Source organism: Carcharhinus amblyrhynchos, chromosome 25 (assembly GCF_965287045.1).
Source record: "Carcharhinus amblyrhynchos chromosome 25, sCarAmb.v2.hapA, whole genome shotgun sequence".
Lineage (NCBI taxonomy): Eukaryota > Metazoa > Chordata > Chondrichthyes > Carcharhiniformes > Carcharhinidae > Carcharhinus > Carcharhinus amblyrhynchos.
In genome coordinates, this window is record NC_137348.1 from 9,165,380 (window position 1) to 9,192,515 (window position 27,136).

Sequence of the window (27,136 nt, forward strand, 5' to 3'; positions counted from 1 at the left end):
TTCACTCACTACCATTTTCTCTCTCAAGACCACAGACTATAAACTGGATTGTATCTGGTGCAAAACTGGATTAGCTACTCCTCAGCAGGATTAGCTCGAGTACACCCCATTATTACTCTGCTTTGTTCTCCTCAGCCAAACCCACAAATACCAGATCACCTTGGAGGGCAAAAATAATCCCAGCCTCTCTTTCACAACCTCCTCCAATTTTTCTCCTTCATCCCTCTTCAAACTAAACCCAAACACCAAATGCAAAGAGTTCGTGAATTACTTTGGCACCAAGCTGTAGACCAGCCATGCAGCTGCCTCCAACATGTCCTCCATTTCCCATCCTCCCAGTCCAATTTCAAATTACCATCCTCCTGCTGTCCCTTCGCCATTCACATCAACAAGCTACATGCCAACCTCACCCCTCCCACCCCCACATAGATCGTAAGACATTCGCTCTAGTAATCCATTTGCAGTTTATTGTGCTTGAGTACGAGCGTATCGTATGTGTTACAGGTGAACGGCTGGTAAGTGTAGCCATTTTACAGCTGGGTTTCTGCTCATGGCTGGGAATTAGTCTACAGTTGGAACGATCATGCAATATATTAACAGTCATGCACAGACACAATGAAAATGCAAAACCTTCCATGCAGCTCTCCGCGGACTGAAAATCCACAGGCACTAGAAGTTGATCAGTTAACACCACAAACCAAATGCTTAGGCTCCATTTTCCAAATGGTAGTTTTGATTCCAGACCAACCTTAGATTACAAGACATGAAATAAGAAGTCGCATCGCTGGAAATCCCATGCTGGCAACGTGGCTTAACGATGCAAACATAGGGCTATGATCACTGTGATTTAAAACAATCAAGACACACGCTCTGGCATTGTGCATTCCAAAGAATTTCACAACCTACACACTACATGGCTCAATAGCTCTTGCCTCTGAGGCAGAAGATTGTAGATTCAAGCTCCACTTCAGAGACAGCAGCACAAAAATCTAGGCTGACACTTCAGTGTGGTATTGTCTGACATACAGTCTTTCGAAAGAGACATTAAACTGAGGTCCATCTGCCCCAACAGGGGATGTTAAAATCCACTGGCACTATTTCATCACCAGTGGGAGCATGCTGTGCATAAAATAGTTGCTGCGTTTCCTACATTGAGACTCACACCCAACATCCAAAAACGCACCTCCACACCACAGTAACAGTCCAGCTACAGGGGGTTCTAATTTTCAATAGATTAATGAATCTCTCTCACTTGCAGGATCCAGGAAGAAGGGTTTGATAGGGATATTGAAAAACCATGTTACTTGGTAAGCTTTTACTGGACCCAAGGAAAGACTTATGGTACTACTTGAACTAAGCTTGCAACTGCACAAGTCCAATTCAACACTGTCCCATTGAAATTATGCATTTTTGCATACACTAAAAGGAAATTTATCTAGCACAGTCTGTCCAAACATATGGAGAAAAAGCTGGTTGTTCAGTAACTAGTACTCACCAGGTTGTTAGTGATAACACTGACATTGTGTACAGCATTTCAAACAGGGTATAAGTTGAGCATATTTTTATTTAAGTTGAGAACTACTGCTCAGAGCTTATTTTATTTGTTTCACAAGTAGGCTTCCGTTAACACTGCAATGAAGTTACTGTGAAAATCCCCTGGTCGCCACACTCTGACGCCTGTTCAGGTACAACGAGGGAGAATTTAGCATGGTCAACGTGCCTAACCAGCATGTTTTTTGGTCTGTGGGAGGAAACCGGAACACCCGGAGGAAACCCATGCAGACACGAGGGAGAACATGCAGGCTCCACACAGATAGTGACCCAAGCCAGGAATCGAACTTGGGTCTCTGGCGACGTGAGGCAGCAGTGCTAATCACTGTGCCACGTGCCCGTGCTGATTGGGGGAGTTTGTTTATTTGATCTTATTTTGTTAAGTCTCCTGAGTTTTATACTTCCACACCCTAATCTCTAATCAGAGATCCAAGTATCTCCATCTGCAACACTCCTCTCCCACAAAAATCTATGCCATTTGTGGGAAGGAAAAAAACAGAAAGGAGAGATCTAACACAGCAAACTAAACAACAGGTTGTTTTAGAACACTACATGTAGTAAAACAGGTGTAATTGCAATCCTACTTGTGCTGCATGTTTGAAGAGGATGTATAATGACCACACCTCTTTCAGTACTATTTGGAATCTGGAGCAAATTAACACAAGAAATCTTTATAAGGCCTTTCCAGCCTGAGTACATGGAGTCTGATGATGACTGATCAACATCTTTTTAATCAAGCTGCCTAACTTAGTTAAGCGGAAAAAGCACACAGGCACCCAGATGACATCATCCGATGCTACATCAAACTCCATATTCCCTTACCAATTCTTCTAGCTTTGCGCTTTGTTCTCTATTTGTCAAATTGCTGGAGTCAAGGGCTACAGTCAGCTCTTGGTTTCGTGTCTGTGTGCACATGCAGAATCAGAGAGAGTGAAGTGGAGGAACAAAAAAATGAAAGAAAAATTAAATTAATAAAAGTGAACTCATTGTTGGTTTCGACCAAAGCATGCTTAAAAATTAAATGAAACTGCATCAGTCTCTCATGAAAACTTTCAGATTCTACAAGCACTCCAACCTTTATCAATGCTGCATTACACTATTCCAATTTTTGAAATAAATTTTATAGTGTTACACATTCACTCTGTTCAATGTAGTCTCTGCTCCTTAGAATTCAAAGTTGCCTTTTTCCCCCCCGATGTGAAAAATTCAAATCAAGCCATTTCTAGATGGATATTAATTTATATTAACAGAAGTCAAACTTGTTCAACCTAAATTGGGGAGAACCTTCAATGAAGACTGAGCACTGTCTGCAGCTTTTGGATTTCTCCACTTTGATTAGGGAGTCAGAAAGGACCATAGAATCCCTACAATGTAGGAGGAGACCATTCAGCCCATCAAGTCTGCACCAACACCAATCCCACCCAGGCCCTATCCCTGTGACCCCCATATTTGCCCGCGAACCTACGCATCCCCGGACACAAAGGGGCAATTTAGCATGTCCAATCAACCTAACCCGCACATCTTTCGACTGTGGGAGGAAACTAGAGCACCTGGAAGAAACCCACACAGGCATGGGGAGAACATGCAAACTCTGCACAGACAGTGACTCAAGCCAGGAATCAAACCCATGTCCTTGGAGCTGTGAGGTAATAGTGTTAACCAACAGTGCCACTCAAAGGACACAGATAGTCTAAAATTAAACACCAGACTGGTGCAAGATGATGCTATACAATAGCATGGCTATCAAATGCAGCAGATTAGCTTTTCATCAATGATAAAGAAAGAAGTCTTAAGAAGATTATAGTTGAATAATTTGGAAAAGTGGATGTTCAGTTTGTGTCTATAGACTGCTGGAAAGCACTGCTGGTTTTAACATTCATTTTTGTTTTAGCACGTTGCTGCAATCAGAACCTTCAGAATAAAAGGTCTCTGAAGTCACTGGGCAGACATTGAAAAAAAAAGTTATATAGTGTGTCAACCAGTTCTCCCTCATCCAAATTCAGTTTGCTGCAGCCATTTATCTTGTGATGATAAATGCATTAAAATCAACATCTGGACAGATCAGCACGATGGCATTAATCAACCAGTGAAATAAAAATATTTCAGTATTCGTCAAAAACACAGCTGTTGACTTTCATCAAGTTGCCTTGAAAGATGTTATAAAGATGGGTCAGCTCTATTTTTTTTTTACAATTTCTACAAATCTGAGCTTAATCCAGGACAGATGCTGAATGCAGCTGCTGCCTACATGTGCTGCATTTTGATAAGACCAGCTGAGGGGCCAAAGATATCCTTCTGAATGTGAGGATGAAACATCTCTGAATCAACAGATGTTCGCTTTTGAAATGTTAGATGTACATAAAGAGTTAATGCTGAATTTGATGAACACTGGTCAGCATCCAGTGGCATCCCTCACTACAAAAAAAAGGATGGTTACTTCTGTTTCTTGTCATATAATGGATCTCTCCTGGGCTTGTTTATGAAAAGGGTTCTATTTGTTCAGTTCACATATCCAGTCGTTTGCCCAGTTTTTGTATGAGCCATGTTAATGTTTTACAATTAAGTGACAATATCTTTTAGTTATTCGTGGGACATGGGCATCGCTGACTGGACAGCATTTATTGTCCATCCCTTGATGCTCTTGGAGAGCAGCTGAGAGTCAACCACATTGCTGTGGTCTGGAGTCACATGTAGGCCACAACAGGTGAGGATGGCAGATTTCCTTCCTTAAAGGACATTAGTGAACCAGATGGGTTTTTCCAACAATTGACAATGGTTTCATGGTCAGCAGTAGATTCTTAATCCCAGATGCTTATTCTTAAATTCAAATTCCACTAACTGCCATGGCGGGATTTGAATACAGGTCCCCAGAACATTTGCTAAATTCCTTGATTAATAGTCTAGAGATGGTACCACTAAGCCATTACCTCCCCAAGTGGATCACTTTCTTAAAGCAAAGGCATGTAAGTCCTTGTGTCACTTAACAAAAATGGTTGAACTCAAAAATTAGCATCATCCACTGACATTTCCTAGGATGCTGCTGACAGGGAACTGCGGGGGCAGAATTAGTTAAGCGGGATGAAGAATGGGAATGGTCTTTATAAATCTGAAGATTCAACTATCAATCATGATCAGTTCTGAATGGAAATGATAGGGACATTATTCTAAGTCACTAGTGAGAGAGTCTCAAACAAGGAGGCAGCTACAAGTTAAAAGCGCTGTCATTTAGAACTGAGGTGCGTAGAAATTTCTTCTCGCAGAGGGCGGTAAATCTCTGGAATTCTCTGCCCCAAAGGGTGATGGAGGCTGGATCAAAGTATTTAAAGTGGAGGTGGATAAATTGACAGACTAAGGAATAGAGGGCTATGAGGAAATGGCATAGGAAAGGAGTTGAGGCCGGCATAGACCAGCTATGATCGTATTGAATGGCAGGGCAGGCTTGAAGTGTCTGATGGGTTAGTCTTGCTTCTAAATCTTGTGTTCTTGTATCCTCCACTAATAGAAATATTGGACTCTTCTATCCCACTTTGTGTGGGAGTAAGACTCTTCCAAACGAAAAAGAGGGGTGGAGACTTCTGGGCCACTATATGAATTTTATAGTTTTTAATAAACTCAATCTAAACAAACAGTAGGATTTGTTACAGTAATCGAAAGAAAAAAATGAAACTTCCAGTTCAGACCTACATTGAGAAATACTGAACGCCAAACTGTTCAGTGACATGAAGTTATGTGACAAATATAAAAAGCACAAACATCTAAACAGTGCCAATGATACAAGAATCCAGGAATGCACATTTTTAATCCTGACAGACAGGATGCAGTTTCATTCACTTTTTATTTAGCTACAAGCCATAATCACATACAGTTCACATTTTCCAATTGCAATTACATTAACCGATTTTTTTTTCACAACTGATGCAGAAGCATTGTGAAGCGAGAACTCGCCCTCTCTCCCACAGCAAGATTATGACCAATTATTGGTGCAGCAATTTCTGTGGTGTGTGAGACAAAAATAGCGACAGCTTGTGAGCGCTGCAGTTCAGTCCTGGAGAAAAATTTAAATACCAGCACCTGGCACCCTCCTGACTCAAATTATACAAAGCTGGTGGAAAAAAAATTGCCCTTGCTCACAGGCTCCGCCATCAAGCAGCAGTCTCACAGCACAACTAACTTTTTTTTTAATAAACATATAATAAATGTAAAGCACTGCAGATACTGGAGATCTGAAATAAAATCAGACAGTGCTAGAAAAAACACAGCAAGTCTGACAGCACCTGTGGAACTCAATCATTCCGAGGAGTTCACACCGGATTTAAAATGTTATCTGTTTCCCTCCCCCACAGATGCTGCCCCGATGTGAGGTTTTCCAGCACTTACTAATTTTAAAAATAAGACCGGTCACCCCAGAAGCTTAGTGAGTTTATACATGTGTGCAAACCACACTGACTAGAAGTATCTTGGTTCTTTTTTTAATTCATTCGTGGGACATGGGCGTCGCTGGCTGGACCAGTATTTACAGCCCATTCCTGATTGCCCTTGGAGGACAGTTGAAAGTCAACCACATTGCTGTGGCTCTGGAGTCACAAGTAGACCAGACCAGGTAAGGACGGCAGATTTCTTTCCTGAAAGGACATCAGTGAACCAGATGGGTTTTTCCGACAATTGACAACGGCTTCATGGTCATCAGTAGATTCTTAATTCCAGATTATTTTTTTCATTGAAATCAAATTCCACCATCTACCGTGGCGGGATTTGAACCCAGGTCCCCAGAACATTAGCTGAGTTTCTGGATTAATAGTCTAGTGATAACACCACTAGGCCATTGCCTCTATAATACCAGTCAATGCTGAGTTGCTTGTTGGTGGAGGGGGAATGGGGGTGCCAGGGGCGGTACGGATGGAGGCCTGCAAACAAAGCTCACACGTGCATAATGGCAATCAGAACCATCAGCTTCATAAAGGGTGACAAAAAATTTACACCTGTGGGATTGTAGCGGGGAGCTGTAAAATAATAAAAAGTTGTATAAATGAAACGTTTGACAGGAACAAAGTGGCAAACTGAAGGAGATGGCCACATTATTAAAGCCTGCAAGCATCAATTGCTGAATTATTGGGGTGGCATGGTGGCACAGTGGTTAGCATGGCTCCCTCACAGCGCCAGGGACCCAGGTTCGATTCTGGCGTCGGGTCACTGTCTATGTGGAGTTTGCACATTCTCTCTATGTCTGTGTGGGTTTCCTCCTGGTGCTCCAGTTTCCTCCACACTGTCCATAAGATGTACAGGTTAGGTGGATTGGCCATGATAAGTTAACCCTAGTGACAGGGGGATTAGTAGGGTGAATAAGGAGGATTACAGGAATAGGGCCTGGGTGGGATTCTGGTCGGTGCAGACTCAATGGACCGAATGGCTTCCTTCTGCAATGTGGGGATTCAATGAACTACGATACCAATGTCACTGTGCAACAAAACACTGCAGCAGTTCTATTCTGGTTGAGAAGCCTTTATTTATTTAGAATGATGCTTCTAGTGATAAGCTCCTCAAAACTTTTGTTAACCTGAAGCTTTCACAAGCAAAACGAAGCTATTTTCCATCAGCGTAATCACATTTCTAACCACCAGCTTCTGGACAGAACGTATCTGGATTTACAGAGCCTCTAGAATCAGAGTCCGAGAAGATATTAAATGCCCCCAGAATTCACACTGCTGGGTTAAATGCGCTACCAAATGAGGCTAAACGTGATTACCGTTATTTTAAAGTTGTTTAAAATCATATAAAAACAGTATTATGTTAAAATTGTGCCCTCAACATTTATATCTTCACCTGTCACCTTACCTCCAGTTCACTTGGGCTTAAAGTACACGCTGCACTTTCACCATTTATGTATGTAGTCTATTGAGGGGAAAAGAAACACATTTTCACTGACAGGTTAAACTCATACAATACTACAACAACTTACCGCTAACACAACAAAACATCTCAACAGAATTTACAGGTGTGTTATGGAACATAAAGATACATGTAGCCAGGTGATCGAAAGTTTGGTCGAAGTGATAAGTTTTAAGGATCAGCTGAGGTGGACATACACACCCACACACACAGAGAGGCGCGCGCGCACACACGCCCACACACAACCCCCCCCCCCACACACCCACAGCAACAGTCTCGTCAATGGGTTCAGAAGTGCCATGTCAAAGTGAAGGCCAATTTGTTAGTCAGTTGACCCTCTAAATGGAAAAATCTTGTTATTCATTCTGACGTTTAAAAAAACACTTCATTCTACCAACAAATGCTTGAAATCTGAATTGAAAACAGGACATGCTGAAAACCCACTTAGATCAATGACATATTGTGAAAACATTAAGCTTTCCATGCTGTGGTCTGGTCCAATATTTCGTTTTATTTCACGCAGACAGCAAGAGCTCTGATTTTTAAAAATGTGCATTAAATTGACACTGAATGCAAGAATGTATCATTCAATATATTGCTTACATCCATTTCCACACACTAATCAAACATTCAAAGGAGGACAGACAGGTTAGTTCCCTGGTTACATGAATAATTGAAATATTTCTCTGCCCTAAGCAGCCATTTCTCACCAACCGAACACCACAATTTGATGAGTATTTCCAGTTTTAGAAATCAGGAAATAAAAACCATGCAACAATTCCCGATTTTTAAAACTTGTGAGAAAGCAGGAAAAGGTTAGAATCCAGAGGCAGGACAGGATAACATATCAGACAAGTCCCTTTTCTTGTACTGGGCCTGGGAATCCAAAGTAAAACCAGACTGGAGGTTTAATTGTCTCCATTTTGCCACAGTTCTGGATTTTAAACACATCTGTATGTGAGAGTGTTGTGGGGGGGAAAGAGGGCTTTTGGAGTGTCACTCCTTCTTCAAGTGAGTGAGGAGTTGTGTTCACAAACAGGGCATGTATAGACACAAATTCAATTTACAAGATTATGGTTGGAATGTGAGTCATTGCAGGTAGTCAAGGCTTAAAGGTACAGACAATGTGAGTGGAGAGAGGGTTAAGCACACGTTAAAGAGGTGTGTATTGTCTCCAGCCAGACAATACCTTTAAGATTTGATTATCTATAAAGACTCGCGTTCCAACCATTATCTCGTAAATTGTGTTTGTCATCTATATAATGCCCTGTTTGTGAACACAACTCCTCACTCACCTGATGAAGGAGTGACGCTCCAAAAACTTGTGCTACCAAATAAACTTGTTGGACTTTAACCTGGTGTTGAGACTCCTTACTGTGCTTACCCCAGTCTCCCCATCATGAATATTGTAAATACAGGGCTCAACAACAATTGCAAAGCACAGCATAACAAGAAGGAGTACGCTTTAATTTCTAAGCAAAGTATTTGTTGCTTATGTTTTAATAAACAGCCTTACCTGAGTCACCAGGCCATTTAACTGAGTAGACAATTGCCGAAGGCTTTCTGTGGAGGAGACTCCTCTATAGAAGGCAACAAAATAGAAGGGTTTTAAAAACAACTAGCCCCAAGCTCTGCCAGTTTAGTGGTTTTATTCTGAGTACTGAGCTACAGTGATCCTGGGTTTGATGCCCATTAGCTAATCTAAGCTGATCACCAGTCTCAGCATTCCTTCAAGACACGAAAGAGACTGGGGAAAGAAAAATCAGACAAAATTCCCAACCGGAAATGTACAAAGATAAGCAAGGGAGTGAAATGCTAACAGTTAAAGTTTTGCCCCTAGTGGTGAGAGCAATTTAAGATAATTAGCATTTCACTCCAGTGTTTTTTTGTACATTTCCAATTGGGAATTCTGTCTGATTTTTCTTTTCCCAGTCTCTTTTTTGGTCTCTAAGGAATGTGTGAAGATAACAGAAGTGGACAGCTAACACTCATCCCTAAACAATGAATATTTGGTCCAAGACCCAGGAGGTAGGCAACACCAATGAACCACGGCCAGCCTGGAATCAATGCTACTCAGTGAGAGAAAGGGTGACCAGGAAGGTTCTTCTAACCACATTTAAAAAAAAACATTCATGGGATGTGGGCGTCACTGGTTCGGCCTCCATTTATTGACCATTGCCCTTGAGAAGATGGTGGCGAGCTGCCTTCTTGAACTGCTGCAGTCCATGTGGCGTAGCTACACTCACAGGTGTACATCAAGAATTCAAATAAACAATCCGAAACCAGAACAGTCACTGGGCTTAATTAGCAAATTGGTTCTGTCAAAATGCAGGGTAAAAGTGCCTAAGCTTTAATATTACATGGTGCACTTCTTTGTAGTGCTCAGGTTAATCATCCATCTTAAATTGCTCCCACTGCCAGGGACAAAACTTCAACATATTGGCATTTCACTCCAGTGCTTTTTTTTGTCTCAAATTCTAATCAGCAGATGACGCATCTGGAAAGGACAAAACCCAGAGCTTGTCAGATCTATTATGCATTATTGAAAGTCCGGTGAAAAGGACACTGATGTTGTGCAGTTCTGCAGAATAATTTGCAATTGGATTGCCCAGTGATACCGAGAGTGGAGGTTGACTGGTGAAAGCTGACGTGTGTTCCTACCTGCTTTCTTCACATTGCTTTTCATCTGCTGCCAGGCTCATCTGGAGAGGTTAAAAGAAATTAAAATTTAGATGGTCAAAGAGCAGGTCTTGCACACCACAAGCCTGTTAAAACAATTTTGCCAATTGATGAATTTACTGCTGAATCAAGACAGGCGAGTGAGTGAGAGAACTGTGAGTAAATAAAGCACTGTAGAGAACTCCACTTCATTCAAAGTCATCCAAAGCTGCTGCGAACACAGCCCATGTTTCGATTCTCTTGTAATAAAACTCTGTCTTCTAATCAACTGTGCAAGACAGGTGCACAGCACATGGTATTAACAAGATTCTGATGTTGAGTGGTTCAATACTAGCTCTAAAGTCAAAAAGCAGACAGACATGTGACAACAGCATTAAAACGAGTTCATACCAAAATAGAGGAAAGATCTGCTCAGGATTTGCTGCTACTCTTAAATAAGCAGATTTCTCAAAAGCCAGCTGTTAATAAACAGCATGCCGATTCTTACATATGCAGATTTCATTTTAATTCATTGTTGTGGACATACAGCAGCACAATGATTAGCGCTGCCGCCTTACAGCACCAGGAACCCGGGTTCAATTCCTGGCTCGGGTCAGTAGCTGTGTGGAGTTTGCACATTCTCCCAGCGTCCGCATAGGTTTCCTCTGGGTGCTCTGGTTTCCTCCCACAGTCCAACGATGTGCGAGTTAGGTTGATTGACCATGTTAAATTGCCCCTAGTGTCAGGATGATTAGCAGGGTAAATACGTGGAGTTACAGGAATAGGGCCTGGGTGGGATTGTCGTCAGTGCAGGCTTGATGGGCCACGTGACCTCGCTACGCACAGCAGGGATTCTATGTGCACATATACACCGAAAAAATGGAATCATCAATACCAAGGAGTAAGCTCTTAAAAAAAAAACCAGGTGCCACACAGCATAAAAGCAAACTACAAAACAGAAAAACTATCATGTTGATTTATTTACAAAACACAAAGCACAGACCTGGGAGAGGGGCTCATTCTGTATTGAGTGATCAATATGCTGTGTTATGGTCATTGTATTTGGCAAGTTGCTGCTGGAGGTGTGGAAGTGAGCAGACGTGGCATTGTTGATCCTCTGTCCTCTAACAAGACTGTCAACATCATTTTCCAGGGAAGCCTGCCAGAAAACACAGTGTACATTGGTGATTTGCTGAACTGGAATCAACAGAAAAAAACCCACATCTAGCTACCCTTAGCAAAATTACTTCAAATTTCAGTGCAGTGAATACTCTTATAACGAGGGCGGCTTTTTCTGTGTTCCTCTCAGATTATAAAGCAAACCCTAAGCTGTATCTTACTGGGTGAATACACGGATTTTTATTTCAACTGTGGCCCCATCGATAGCCCACGTACAGGTCATCCAAGAAAAACATTCTGGTGGAATGTAACCAAATCCATCTCACCACAGCATACCTTTTGAGATACAGTATGAAAAGTGGCTTTATGTTCAAGCCAACTAATGTTTGAGGCCTTTCAGTTTTATAATAAATCCATTTGTAACTGGAGTTGGCTATGGAATGCCACAAATCAAAAATTACATTAATTAAAAGTGGCAGGAAAACAGGTCATTACGAGCTCCAGGGTATGTGGCCAAGTAATTATACATTCAACTTGTCTTCCCGTACCTCAACACACCCCTTAAAACTATTTGCGCCTCCACTTCTTCGCTAACACCCCTCGAAAGTAGACCACATTCCCACAACAGGAATGTGGAACATTACCCATCCAATAGACCCTGTTCCTCAAGTAATACAATCAAAGATTACCACTGACCGGTGCTAATCCATAATTGAGGGGAGTTTTATTTGAGTGTTGACAAAAAAAGCCTTCAAGCTTAAAAGTCCTAAACAAAAATTTACGTATTGCGTAGACATAGAAACATAGAAGGAGCAGGTGGTGGTCATTTGGCCCTTCGAGCCTGCTCCATCATTACTCAATAGCTGAATCCTGTTTTTTCCCATGTAGCATTTTGATTTTATTCGCTCCAAGTACTACATCTAGCTGCCGCTTGGATATATTTGTATTGAACGGCACTGCATGTAAAAACATTCATGTGTTGGAAAATTCTATCGGTGTAGATAAAACATCCTAAGGAAGGCTGCAGGATTTCTCTGCATCAGTGCTAATGCACTTCACTTCAACTAAAAATAAACAGCACTACTGATAACAAGCTATAGGATTGCATCACGTATCAGATTCGCTACATTCCAAATATTATCCAACATTGGCTTCCTGTTCAGTGTGAATTGTGCTCTTTTTCTCACCCAGATACACAATTAAAACAGTTCATTTCGGCCGTCCGCACTAATGATGTGTCCAAGCACTTTATTAATCAGGCTTTAGTAATTCAGCCTCAAAACCAAAGGGACTGTTGGGTCAAAATATTTTTTTAATTAGTTCATGAGACATGGCCACTGACTAAGCTGGCATTTTTATTGCCCATCCCCAACTGTCCTCAAAGGGCAGCATGGTGGCACGTGATTAGCACTGCTGCCTCAGTGCCAGGGACCCAGCTGCAATGCTGGCCTTGGGGTCACTGTGTGGAGTTTGCACATTCTCCTGGTGGCGGCAGTGAGGCACTCCAAAGATGTGGAGGTTAGGTGGATTGATTGTGCTAAATTGCACCTTAGTGTCCAAAGATATGTGGGTTAGGGGGATTAGCAGGGATAAGGCCTGGGTAGGGTCAAAGAGTCAGTGTTGACCTGATGGGCCAAATGACCTCCTAGGGATTCTCTGGGGATTCTATGAAGGCGGTGGGGGGGATGTCTTTGTTTTTAACCGCTGCAGTCCCTATGGTGCAGGTACCCACACTGCTGTTTCTGAGGGAATCCAAAGGTTCTGAACAGTGAAGGAATTATCAATCTGGAAGGCACTGCCTGAAAGGGTGGTAAAAGCAGATTTAAATTGCTGTTTAATGGAAGGAGGCAGCAGACAGTAAATTATAGGCCAGTTAGCCTGACTTCGGTCATCGGCAAGATTTTAGTGTCCATTTTAAAGATGAAATCGTGGAGTACTTAATAAATTGCATGATAAAACAGGACTGAGTCAGCATGGCTTCGTCAAGGGGAGGTCGTGTCTGACAAATCTGTTAGAGTTCTTTAAGGTAACAAGGAAGTTAGATAAAGGAGAATCAATGGACATGATTTATTTAGATTTTCAGAAGGCCTTTGACAAGGTACTGCATAGGAGACTATTAACTAAGAGCCCATGGTGTGAAGGGTAAGATCCTGGCACAGACAGAGGATTGGCTGACTGGCAGAAGGCAGAGAGTAAGGATAAAAAGGTCTTCTTCAGGATGGCAGCCGGTGACTAGTGGTTTGCCTCATGGGTCAGTGCTGGGATGACAACTTTTCACAGGATACATTAACGATTTGGAAGAAGGAACTGAAGGCACAGTTGCTAAGTTTGCAGATGATACTAAGGTATGTTAAGGGATAGGTAGTATTGAGGAAGTGGGGGGCTGCAGAACGTCTTGAAAAGGTTAGGAGAGTGGGCAAAGGAGTGGCAGATGGAATACAATGTGGAAAAGTGTGAGGTTATTCACTATGGAAGGAGGAACAAAGGCATTGACTATTTTCTAAATGAGGAAATATTTAGGATATCGGAAGCATAAAGGGACTTGGGAGTCCTTGTTCAAGATTCTCTTAAGGATAACGTGCAGGTTCAGTCGGCAGTTAGGAAGGCAAATGCAATGTTAGCATTCACGTCGAGAGGGCTAAAATACAAGAGCAGGGATGTATTTCTGAGGCTGTATAAGGCTCTGATCAGCCCCCATTTGAACAGTTTTGGGCCCCGTATCTAAGGAAGGGTGTGCTGGTCCTGAAAAGGGTCCAGAGGGGGTTCACAAGAATGATCCCTAGAATGAAGAGCTTGTCATATGAGAAACAGTTGAGGACTCTGAGTCTGTACTCACTGGAGTTCAGAAGGATAAGGGGGGACCTTACTGAAACTTACAGGATACTGAGAGGCCTGGATAGAGTGGACGTGTTGGATGTTTCCACTCGCAGGAAAAACTAGAACCAGAGGGCTAAAGGGACAATCCTTTAAAACAGAGAGAAGGAATTTCTCCAGCGAGAGAGAGGTGAATCTGTGGAACTCTTTGCCGCAGAAGGTTGTGGAGGACAGGCCATTGAGTGTCTTTAAGACAAAGATAGATAGCTTCCTGATAAATAAGAGAATCAGGGGTTATGGGGAAAAGGCAGGAGAGTGGGGATGAGAAAAATATCAGCCATGATTGATGGCGAAGCGGACTCAATGGGCCAAGTGGCCTAATTCTGCTCCGAGGTCTTATGGTCTTAGTAGTAATTTTCAAAAAGGAGTTGAATCTCTAGTTGAAATGGGAAGATTGGCAGGGTGATGGGGAAGAGGAAGTGAGCAGTATTAATTCAAAGAACCAAAAGTAAAATTGGTCAAATGAAGCCCTGCCATCAGCCCCACATAAAATTACAGTAATAACTAATGTATTTTGGACTTAAATCACCCAGTCTAAAAATTCCATGGATTCATGGTCCATCCTCAGTCTCAGTGCTGTGCTAGTGCATCAAGATGTAATGTTGGAAGAAAAGGTGTCAGTCGGTGGTTGCCGTTTTTAAGCATGTTCAGATCCCACTCACACCACAGCACCAACCAATGTGACACTAACTCTGCCTCCCAGAAACTTTTTGATTATCGTAGCATTCAGTAGCTGGGTTGTAAAATTCTGTGGGGAATTACAAAGGTAGCGATGAAACAAGAACGTGGTCATATTAATTATAGCCTCAAACAAAATAAAATATGCTTGGAAACCAACTTGCGCCTTACTGCAAGAGGTCTGCTCAGCCCATCATGGCAATGTTACTGTAAACGCTACGGCACTGGAGAGCGATGATCAAACATACTTCGTACACCACACTCCTTAATCTTTGTTCTCATGATTAACACTGCACAATCCATTATAATTTACTGTGGATGTACAATGTTAAAGTTAAATGCAAAAGTACACTAGTACCTGTTTCATTAAAAGGGAGATCACAAAATCCCTAGAGTGCAGAAGGAGGCTATTTGGCTCATCAAGTCGGCACCGACCACAATCCCACCCAAGTCCTGTAACCCCACATTTAACCTTGCTAATGCCCTGACACTAGGGCCAATCAACCTAACCCACACATCTTTGGGCTGTGGGAGGAAACCGGGGCACACAGAGGAAACCCACATAGACATGCAGAGAATGTGCAAACTCTACACAGACAGTGGCCCAAGGTCAGAATTGAACCAGGTTCCCTGGCGCTGTGAGGCAGCTTTGCTAACCACTGTGCCATCATGCCGTCCCAAATCCCATCCTAATCAATTCAAACAAACAAGCTTCCCCTCAACTTTCCTGCTTCTAAATGTAGAAAGGATTTCCATGCCTTGGCATTGTGGCAGCAATATATCCATACCCTTGATGGCTGCACTGGTCTTAGAAATTGTTTGGTAAACGAAAGTACAACATCCACAGGTAGCTTTCCTGTATTTTACACTACAAACAGAATGTGAACAGCCATTCTGGGTTATTTTGACTGTCCTAACAAGCCTTGCACCTTTACAATAAACAAATACAACCTTTTACCTACTTTCTCCCACTCGCCCTCTTCACTGTGCATACAATTCCCAAACAACACAGGACAAGGTCATCTGGTTCGCTATTCACTTAGTCTCCATTTCCTTGTTCTGAAATTACTCCCCCCACTCTCTTTTCATATATTTAACCACTTCCCTTTTAAAGAACTTTATTAACTCTGCCTCCACCTTAGCTTCTGGTAATCGATTGGTCCAAACATCTTTGCATGAAAAAGGAGCGATTTCCTTATCTTAACTTTTTGTTGGCCTTAAATTTATGTCTTCTAATTAACACAACAGTTTTTGCACTTACTTGCCTCAAGAAAATGCAATCATTTTGAACGGGTCTATCAGTCTCCTCAATGTTCTCTGCACTCATGAAAATATTGTCCCTTTTTACTTTAATCTCTCCTCACAGCCAAATTTATTCATCCTTAGTGTCACCTGAGCAACCCTCTGTTATTTTCTCCTTTGACTTGATGGCAATTCTGCTGAGTTATGCTTCTGTGGTTGGGAATTTCTCTGCACTGGAGCACTATAGAATTAACATGCAATTCTTTCACAACAGCTAATTACCATCAAAATCACTAACTTTTAAAATCCAGCCAAACAGGTAAGATTAAGAGCGAAGGAAAATAATTAAGTACTGCTAACATAGCTGATAACACCAAACTAGGTCAATTATTCCAAAAGACAGAGATAAGCCAAGCACCCAACAAAATGTTGAAATTCCTCAGATACTGTAGTGCCTCTTCTCTCTGAGCTATTCCACTTGCAGCACATTTTAATTAGAGGATGGTACAAACAAATCATTAACATTGACACTAAAAAGGCCAAGTTTTTTTAATCTAGTAAAAAATTAACACTTGTAACAGAAGCAATGTTGAATTTTGTGCAAAGACCATAAGACATAGGAGCAGAATTAGGTCACTCAGCCCATCGAGTCTGCTCTGCCGTTCGATCATGACTGATTTTTTTCTCGCCCCCTTTCTCCTGCCTTTTCCCCATAACCCCTGATCCCCTTACAAATCAAGAACCTATCTATCTCTGTCTTCAAGACACTCAATGACCTGGCCTCCACAGCCTTCTGCAGCAAAGAGTTCCACAGATTCACCACTCTCTGGCTGAAGAAATTCCTCCTCATCTCTGTTTTAAAGGATTGTCCCTTTAGCCTGAGGTTGCGCCCACTTCTCAATCTGAGCTGTATGGGGCAAACAAGTACCAAGCAGAACTATTGTATCTCCCAATCAGGGGTAGAGGTGGAAAATCAGAGGGATAGCTACAGTGGACAGTCAGTTAGGGCAGAAGAGTCCAGATTACCGTGCTTTATGCTCTGGGGTTCCAGGTGAGGCAGAGGAAGGAGGTGCTAAAACCCACCCAAAATAAAAGGAAACTTTCAACACACGTGTGCAAAATAAAAACTAATCAGATAGTTCTTTCAAGGAATCAGCACGATTGTCTGATAGAATCCCACAACACAGGAGGACACTATGATTCATCAGCACCACTGTTGCACTCCACATTGAATAAAGAGCAACTTCACACACTGAACAATACACCAGTGGAGAAAACAGACCAAATGCACACAGAAGCAACACCAGCTTCAGAACATAAAGTTACAACTCACAACAAAGGGATGTAAAAACCTTGCTTAAAGTTTGAACGAAAGCAAGCAGGCAGAAGCAACATCAGAAATCACCAAGTAAGCAAATTTCTCTCCCCGTCTCCCAATTATCCACTCTCAACCACACACACAAAAAAAAATGCATGCATTGCTAGCAAGTCAGCCAAACAAATAGGTTACCCATCCAAAGCCACCTCACCTTCAGCCTGTCCAATGAAGGCAGTTTTACCCCATTGGATTTACTGCGGTCTGCCACCAGCACCTTCAGAATGTTCTGCAAGGGCATCTGAACAGTAGTAAAGAGACAGGGATAACTCAGAGAAAAGGGAGAAGATGAAATGATAGTGTCTAGCAAACAAACTAAAACCAAGATTAAATGAAACAAGTGACACACGTTATAATCTTACTTTCCTCAATCGAATGGACAGGAACCATCAGTTTTGTTTAACGATATGAACAATATACTGAAGGCATTTATTTAACTTTTATAAATCTGATTTCAAAAAAGCAAGATAGAGCTAGGAGCATTGTTAACTCCCCACTTGCTGAGCAGAAGCAATGTCTCAGATCATCCAAATTTACCAAATACGTACCCAATGGTTCAGAACCTAGAAAACACCCCCACCCTATAAACAGGTTAAATGTGCCAAGCTTACTATATTAGTACAGTAACCATGTTGTACCATTTTTGTTGCAAAGAGTTGCCATTGCTCAAAATAAACAACAACTTTGGTCTCCAAAGATTCTGTAAAAAAATTTTCGATAAATATTTGGCAATCTGAGTGGATCTTCAAATTTGATGGCCCATATTGTAGTGCAGTTTTGTCTGCTCTCTTATCAAAGCCATGTTAAAACCAGCAAACACAATCTGAGCCGCGGTCTTTACAGCTACGACGCTTCCTCGGGGCACACGAGCCAGAAGAAAACACCCCAAAGCAGCGAGATCCACTTCTGTTCAATAAAAACATTATAGATGACAGTCATACTTTTGAAGGTGTGAGCTTCTATTTTACCAGCAGGTTCTCACTTGATAGACAAGTCAAATACTTCAGACTTCAAAACCTGGATTAACTAAGCACACTGGAAAGTTTGGTTGGGATCTCCGCAAACTGTGCCAACAGCCTATTATACATTCCTTACTAATTTTAAGCCACACTGTCTGCTTTTGAATTTGGCGCCACTCGACACAGAACAAAAACATTTGATGTCGGCTTATTGCCTATGCAAGTTTAAACAATACTTGCAAACAAACTGGGAGTTAACCTCTTCTTTCTAACACACGGTGAAAGGTAACTATAGGTAATTACTTGCCTATTTGATAATTTAGTTATTTAAATACAATACTCCCACAATGACTTGTTGACTTTTGGGCAATGCTGTTCTTTCTGACTGTGTTTGCGGAACAGAAAAAGAGGCTCTGTTTAAAAATCAGTCTCAAAAATCTGGTGCGGGAACATATCTTTAACTTCGACCCACTGCATACAATATTCTGTGTGAACTAATCCTGCAAGAAAATGAAAGCTGTATGATAGATTCTGGGTGATAATCCCCTAAAAGATATCACCTCATCACGTGTGCCACACACATATAAGCTGAAAAAAAACACATGGACATCAGCTGGCTGGGTGTGATTTTAACAGATTACTTACGAAGGCCGAACCTTTTGTACATTATTTTACAATGATTTTAGATTTTACAAAATTCATTGCTTCCCATATTGATGCAGAACTTCAGATACTCCATGCACAAAAACCAAGCACCTCACACAGCCTCAGTTACCGGCTTCTCTGTTGACTCCCAGAAATTAAAACTAAAATGATCGGAAGCCAAGAACTCAATAAGCAAGCACCCATCAGAGATGATTCTTTTCACATTTAACCGACAGGGTTCAGCGAGTTGAGGGGAGGGGACAGGGGGTGATGAACAGCTGAGCCAGAAGCAATTCACCTGTCAATCACCAGTCTTACTTGGCCAGAGGTTAGCCATGGGACAGTGGTAGGCCATAACTGCCTTCAGTAGCTTGGTTTAAGAAAAGGGAAGAGGAAAAAAAATTGGCCAGGCCTCCCACTCCTTAAGGCTACCGTGCTGGATCTACCATGTGTGAAAGGCAGGCGAAGGCACAATCAGATTCCACTTTCCTAATATCCCTCAACACCTCGCTAAAATCAAATGAGATACCACCAGGCCCACAAATTGAAGAACAGCTATCTGAACTAAATACCAGAAGGTGAAGAGGAGCTTGGTGCTGTACTTCAGTACAAGGTCAACACAAAGCGGCAAGTAGGGAAGAAAAGTGGCAAGAGAAGTTAATATTTTTAAAAAAGAGTGCTGTTTCATACCTAAAAATCTCACATTTATATTGCAATGGAGAGTTTTATTTGGCACACTGAATTTTAATTATATCCAATGTCATTGCTTAACCAGCTTTAAGGCAAGTCCAGAAGCCCCATCCAATTTTGTTTTTCCATTACATTCAAATACAATATGCAAAAATGTACATAACCAGCACAATCTACTTGTTACACTGTTATTCTATTCAATGGCCCTTGTGTAATCTCCAGGGTTAGATGTCAGTACCCATTCGTAGTCAACAGCAGAAAAATCTCATCCACTAACCGAAGTTCTTTCACCTCTGAAAAGTTGAAGGGGATGGGGTGACAGAAATGAAAAATTTTAGCCAGCCTTGGGGCGCCAGGCAGGTCAGATACCAGCCTGGAATTACTGCTACAGCTGCAAATCTCTATTCATAACCTTATAACAAGGAAGTCCTGCATTTGAGAGAGCAGGAATGTGTCAGCATAAAGAGAGGCTGAATTTATTTAACAAACCACCCATTTTATCTTTTATCAGCATAATTGCTATCCTCACTGAAGTGAGAGAGCATTTAATTATCCAATTAATGTCTAACAAACTCCAATGGATACTAGGTTTCTACATTTTGTGTGGGTATCGGAGATGGGGACATTGCAATGCACTTGCATTAAGTCTCCAACCTTCAATCTATCCTGATTTGCGTAGAGGAAAATATGACAAAAGACGGGAGATTTATACATAAACAAAATCAAACAGCATCAGCCGCATGATTCATTAGTGCAAGTTACAGCACTGAATGTATAAATGATTTATTTTCCAAAAACATCTAATGCATATTTAATCAATCATTCATGAATCACTTCCACAAATGGCTCTACTGATAAAGGTATTGTAATCCTGAACCATAAAGGGAAATGCTCCCATGTTCATCTCCCATTCGGCACCAAATTAGTGCTCTCAGTCGAGTTGCAATAGGGACCCTATCATTAGCCTGCAATTGGAAGGAACAGCTAACAAACTGTGTACAGTTCTGGTCACCCTATTATAGAAAGGATATTATTAAATTAGAAAGAGTGCAGAAAAGATTTACTAGGATGCTACCGGGACTTGATGGTTTGAGTTATAAGGACAGGCTGGACAGACTGGGACTTTTTTCCCTGAAGCATAGGAGACTGAGAGATGAGCTTATAGGTGTCTATAATGAGGGGCATAGATCAGCTAGATAGTCAGTATCTTTTCCCAAAGGTAGCGGAGTCTAAAACTAGAGGGCGTAGGTTTAAGGTCAGAAAGGAGAGATACAAAAAGGTCCAGAGGGACCCTTTTCACCTCGAGGGTGGTGAGTGTCTGGAACGAGCTGCCAGAGGTATAGTAGAGGCCAGTACAATTTTGTCTTTTAAAAAGCGTTTGGACAGTTACATGGGGTATAGAGGGACATGGGCCATGCGTGGGCAATTGGGACTAGTTTAGTGGTTAAAAAAAAGGGCGGCATGGACAAGTTGGGCCAAAGAGTCTGTTTCCATGCTGTACACCTCTATGACTCTGTCAATTTTGGGAACCCACACCTACCTCAATGCTACATTGTTCACTATAAAAAAAAACTCATGAACAAAGACCATTTGGCAGAAAGACAAGTTAGTGTTTTTAAAAAAGGAAAAGTTAGAAAAACGTAGTTAAAAAAATAGAATGTATTCAATAAATTATTTATTCTTGAGTGTTTGCAGCATTTTTAGAAGGACTTACCAATGGAGGTAGTGTGGAACAACAGGCAAGGCCATCTTACATGAAGTCAATCAAGCAACTGAAATTCATATTAAAACAGTGCACCTCGGAAGCATGTGGTCTAAAACTAAATCACACCAAAGAAAAATTCTCACCGTGACAGCGGTAAGAACAGTTTTTAAAAACAGAAGTTGCTTCACAAAAGGGTAGGAAAGGAACACAACCCAGAATGCAAATCATTTGGAAAAAACTATCAACAATGTACACGCTGTCATAAAGAATGTGACAACAAGCTGAAGATTAACAACAAAAGCAGAAAATGCTGGAAAACCTCAGCAGATCTGACAGCATCTGTGCAGCGAGAACAGAGCTAATGTTGAGTCTGGATCCAGACTTGGAACGTTGGCTCTATTCTCTTTATCCACAGATACTGTCAGAGCTGCTGAGATTTTCCAGCATTTCCTGCTTCAGATGCCAGCATCCACAGTATTTTGCTTTTACCCAAGCTGAGGATTAAGATTTGCATTTTGTACGAAACGTGGAAGTTAAGGTCACTGTGCAATACTTTGGGGAAGGTAAAGGAAAAACAGTGAAAGTATAATGCTGGAACTCGGAAAATTAGAACTCCATCTGTGGCACTGTTAATCCAGAAGAATTTACCTCACAAATTTCGCTGTTATGCTCTATAGAAGTTGCTGCTGTTTCAGATCCATCATTTGTTGTCTTCTTCTTGGCTCCTGAAGAAGCTGGAGTCACCTTTTTCTGCTGGTATTCCTTCAACTTTTAAAAAGGGAAAACATTCTTTAACATATTGAAATGATATAGTTTTCAACGAGTCAATTCTGCTTGGGAAATAATTTAACCATATAGTTCTTTTTAAATAGAAAAAAATGTTAACTCAAATATTAATTTTCACTTAATTTAGTTTTTCCAACCTAACAGAGTCTGAAGGCCATCACTCCACTACAAATGTTTCCAACAAGGCATTCATCACAAGGGAAAGCTCAAGTTTGGGTACACAAGTGCACCATATTTAATAAAAGCATTGTAATAATAGACCTAATGTACTATTCTGACATTTCTAACAGCTGCCATCTCAGGATTACAATCACTCATCCACCAGCACTAAGGTCACTCTTGCGTTACAAAATGTAACGCTGGCAATCTCATTCTCTGATTGTCTCTCTCAGCGCACGAACAGTATGGCTCAAAGAATAAAATCAAAAAGTTATGTTATTTTGATTGAGAATAGCCATTCTCTGGCACAAGATTCAATGCAGCCATTCTAATTTCTTATGATCAACAGACCTTTTGATACTTAACAAGAGGATGTGCCACATTTATTGACGAAGTATATTATACTTGTCAGCAAATCAAATGTTCATTTTCTTGCTATTTCTAAATTCTAAAACAGGGCCTTGACTGAGCATGATCCTTAAAATGGGCAAACAAGTTTGTTGGTGACCCCAAAACAAATCACTTTACAGTTTCAGGAAAACTCACACTTCAGTATTTGAGGAGCCACTAACGATCACATGGGGACTGCACAGCCCAACTTCAGAGAGAGCTACACAAAGTCCATTTGCATTTGATAACCCAGCAAGCCAAGAAAGACCCCTCAAACATACCTTTCAAATCATAATGGCTAGGGCGTTCAGCAGTCTTTGAGATCCTGCCGATTTCTAGGAGTTGGATACACGTCCTTTGCTGAAGGCCTGATGGAGATGTTGGGGGTCATCTGACCTAGGCCTCTGGCTTGTAGGATGATGTATTTGTGAGCAGCACAGTAGTTAGCAATGTTGCCTCAGTGCCAAGGTTGACTCCTGGCATGGATCACTGTCTGAGCGGAGTCTGCATATTCTCCCCACACCCGCGTGCATTCCGGTTTCATCCCATAGTCCGAAATTTGTGCTGGTTAGGTGCACTGAGGGAGAATTTAGCATGGCCAGTGTACCCAAACAGGTGCTGGAGTGTGGCGACTAGGGGATTTTCACAGCCTACTTGTGACGCTGATAAATAAAACTCAAGCATTATTGCCTTGCTGAACTGTACAGTCCAGTCTGCTCTTTAACATCCAACTAACAGGCCGCACGCACAGTAAGAAGTTATGTCCAAGTTGAACATCAGGCCTATCTGCATTGCCTCTGTTGTAGGTGATAGCAGAGAACTTTCAAGAGTGGTTCATCTCTGTAGGCCTACAGATCCTGTGAAGTGAATGCCACTGAAAAAGTAAATTCTGTAACATCAGCTTTCAGCTTGCTGACTTCCTTGACGGAATACCTCACTGGACCCATGGGCTCCGGAATTCACTTGAGCCAATATTTATTTCCTGTGTTCTCTGTCTGGTAAAGCCTTTTTTTCTCTATCCCTCTTTAGTGTCTGAGTGTTGAGGTGATGCTGCAAACGCGTCTTCCAGCAGTTTGAGCGCATACAGATAAACTAGCCCTTTGACGCCATCCTACCTTGAGTTTTTTGTGAGTTATTAATACAGACTTGGATCACAGAAAACAAAGCGTTTGTGAAAATATGGCACTGTTTATAAAGAGGAGAATAAATCAAAACACTAGTTTATGAATAAATGGAGAGGAGAAATTTGCACTGTTTAAATATACTCCTCACCCTCATGTTCAAAGCATCAATTGTCAAAGATAACTAACTCAATAAGACATGAACTGTGGAGCGATGCAGACACTGTACTATGTTATGCCTGCACTACCCACCGTGAAAACAGATGATTTAAAGTTGTTGCCCAATCTGTTAGTCAGGAGTTTACAGTATTATAGGTGACAATCCCACTACTGTGGTGATTCAATACCAGGGGCACAAGATAAAGAGTTGAATCAAAGAACAGATGCACATTGCAGCCAGGGATTCACTGGCATTTGTGGAATCTGGGAGGGTTTTTTTTTAATTAAAACAAAGCTATTGGATTTCCTTGTACCAGCCAATGAAATAGATACCAACACTGATAACATTCCCAATACTATACAAAAACTAAGGGAAACCTGTCCTCATGACTGAGACACTCCGAATGGCAAAGAGAAAGGTGAAGCAGTAGCGCAAACACTGAAAAACACAAATAACTCTATTTAAAAAGAACAAACTTGCATTTATACTCTGCCTGTCGCAGCCGCCAAGCCGTTACCCACATTGGGGGCGATAGGGGAAGAGAGATTAGCTGATCATTATCTCATTGTGTTTGTGGGGGTTTGCTCTGTGTAAAATAGGCTGCAACATTTCCTACATTAGTGACCACACTTAAACAGTAGCTGTCCTGAAGTCTTTTGTTACAATGAATCAATTCTGAAGCACATTTCACTGTTGTTTTGAACATAAAAGTGGCAGCCAGTTTGTACACAAGCTGCCACAAACAGGAAATCTCCTCTTGATAATGTTGCACGCAATTAAACCTTAATTTCAAGTCAATTGTGTGTGCCATACATGAAGATGCAACTATTTAAGACTCTCCAAAATCAATACAAGTTTGTTTTATTTGTTTGCCTTGTATGGAATATACCAACTTCCTGTGAGTCAATGTAAACAGAGGCTCATAACAGCCAGTAGGAATAAAATTATCCCCTGAGTTCAATAGGTTAAAGCCAACCAGCTGCCTTATAGAGAGGAACACTCCTAGTATCTGCTTACACCGGAGCACTGACTAGAATGATTATCCACTTAATCAGGTAGGTCATCTCCAAGGGATGATGTGGAGCTACCAGCATTGGACTGGGGTAAGCACATCTCCAAGGCAGCCAGGATGGTGAAGGCTGAGGTCCTGACTGAGGGATTCTCCTGCAGAAAATAAGCTCCATCCCAATCTCCTCCTCATCAGGTGTATAGCCTTCTAGTCACTTTGACCCCCAGAGACCTACACCTCCCAGGAGACCAGTCAGTGGACTATCATTAAACAAAACAGGAGCACAGGTTCATTCTTGCATCAGCTCCCACAAATGAACTTAAATTTACTTTGGTGCACTTGAACCACCACCCCCCCCCGCCAAACAAAAACAAAATCATTGTTCTACTTAATCGCTGGACATTTTGCTGTACTCTAAAGTTAAATCCCAGCCAGATGCACAACTATTGATGTCAGATCAAACATTTACAAGCAAAACAGCGTGCTTGGATTTTGCCATGGGGGAAAAACTAATCCCCAGCATCAGGGAAGTTGAGCTCCTTTACGGTCAAGAAGTGGGATTAGTCATGCTAAATCAGCTATTTGGTTTTGATTTATTATTTTCACGTGTATTACTACAATGAAAAGTATTATTTCTTGCACACTATACAAAGTATACCATTCGTATAAAAGGAGAGAGTGCGGAATGTAGTGTTACAGTCATGCTAAGGTGAAGAGAAAGATCAACTTTGAGAGAGACAGGTCCATTCAAGAGACTGATGGCAGGTCAGGAGGAAGCTGTTCTTGAGTCAGTTGGTAAGGGATCTCAGATTCCTGTATCTTTTTCCCAACGGAAGGTCGTGGAAGAGAGTTTGTCCAGGGTGCACGTTGCTTTGATCATGCTGGCAGTTTTTCCGAGGCAACAGGAAATGTAGATGGAGTCAATGGATGGGAGGCTGGTTTACGTGATGGACAGGGCCACGTTCAAACCCTTTTGCAGTTTCTTGCAACCTTGGTGTCCCAAGATGTGTAGGTTAGGTGGAGTGGCTATGCTAAATGTGTGACGTTGCAGGGACAGAGCAGGATGCTCTACTGGAGGGTGGGTGCAGGCTCAATGGGCCGAATGGCTTCCTTCTGCAGTGCCAGGCTTTTGATGATGATTCTGTTCTGGAATTTTATGATCCTCGAATCAGTTCTGAAGTCCTCAAGCATTACCCATGGTCTGGGCTCAGTCCAATTCGCAGAGTAGGGGGCAAGACTAAATAATGCAAGAAGCTGTGAACTCAATGGTGCCCCTGATCTATCAAGAAGCAGGGAGAAAGTTTTAGATCGCCAGGCAGGGGACCCTGAGCTCCCGTTCCCTCCCCACCTCTCCCAGGAAGGATTAAGATGACTCCCTGCCTGGCACTTTAAACAGGAGCTCATTGTTTGTCAGGAGCTTTGGGACGTCCGGAGGTGGCTGGAAAGGGGGGAGGGGCTGTTGCCAACCTGCCGGACAGAGGATCCCGGGAGAGGGATCACCCAGCGTCCCGGTTTCAACCCCCTCCACTCCGCCCCTTCGCAGCGAAGAGGCCGCAGAGTCCTCGGACTCGCCTCAGTCCCTCCCAGCCCCGAGGGTGCCAGGCGGCGGACACTCGGCCGCTGGAGAGAAGGGAGACTTCCCCGCACATCTGCCTGGGGGAAGGGGGAGCTCCGATCCCGTCGCCCCCCTCTGCCTCTGCCTCACCTTCTTCTTGGCGGCTGCCAGCTTGGCCTTTCTGCTCCCGTCAGCCATGGTATCCGGGCCTGCACACGTCACCAGGCAGCTGGCGGACTCCTCCAGTGTCCCGGCATGCACCCCGCACCGGCGGCGTCCTGACGTCAGGTATACTTTGTTACGTCACGGCGCAAGAGGTGAGACTGTGCTTCTGACGTCATCAACCCTGCAATAAAGCAACGCTGAGAATCAATGTAACACAGGTAGTAATAAACCAGGGGAATCAATGTAACACAGGTAGTAATAAACCAGGGGAATCAATGTAACACAGGTAGTAATAAACCAGGAAAATCAATATAACGCAGGGAGTAATAAACAGTAATCAATACAACACAGGTAGTAATAAACCAGGGAAATCAATATAACACAAGGAATAATAAACTAGGAATATCAA

At 42.1% G+C, this 27,136-nt stretch overlaps 1 protein-coding gene across 1 annotated transcript in view; it reads right to left on the reverse strand.

Annotated features, from left to right (window-relative positions):
- The window catches only part of golga2 (golgin A2), an 88,244-nt gene extending 61,429 nt beyond the window's left edge, over positions 1 to 26,815 (reverse strand). Inside the window, exons 1-8 of the mRNA XM_080211901.1 lie at positions 26,713 to 26,815; positions 22,031 to 22,150; positions 17,538 to 17,624; positions 11,099 to 11,254; positions 10,099 to 10,139; positions 8,954 to 9,017; positions 7,384 to 7,440; positions 2,374 to 2,454 (exon numbers count right to left, since the gene is read on the reverse strand). Of these exons, the coding sequence (XP_080068027.1) occupies positions 2,374 to 2,454; positions 7,384 to 7,440; positions 8,954 to 9,017; positions 10,099 to 10,139; positions 11,099 to 11,254; positions 17,538 to 17,624; positions 22,031 to 22,150; positions 26,713 to 26,760 (654 nt within the window). The 5' untranslated portion in view covers positions 26,761 to 26,815. The remainder of the gene's footprint in view (positions 1 to 2,373; positions 2,455 to 7,383; positions 7,441 to 8,953; positions 9,018 to 10,098; positions 10,140 to 11,098; positions 11,255 to 17,537; positions 17,625 to 22,030; positions 22,151 to 26,712) is intronic.
- Positions 26,816 to 27,136: the final 321 nt, after the last annotated feature.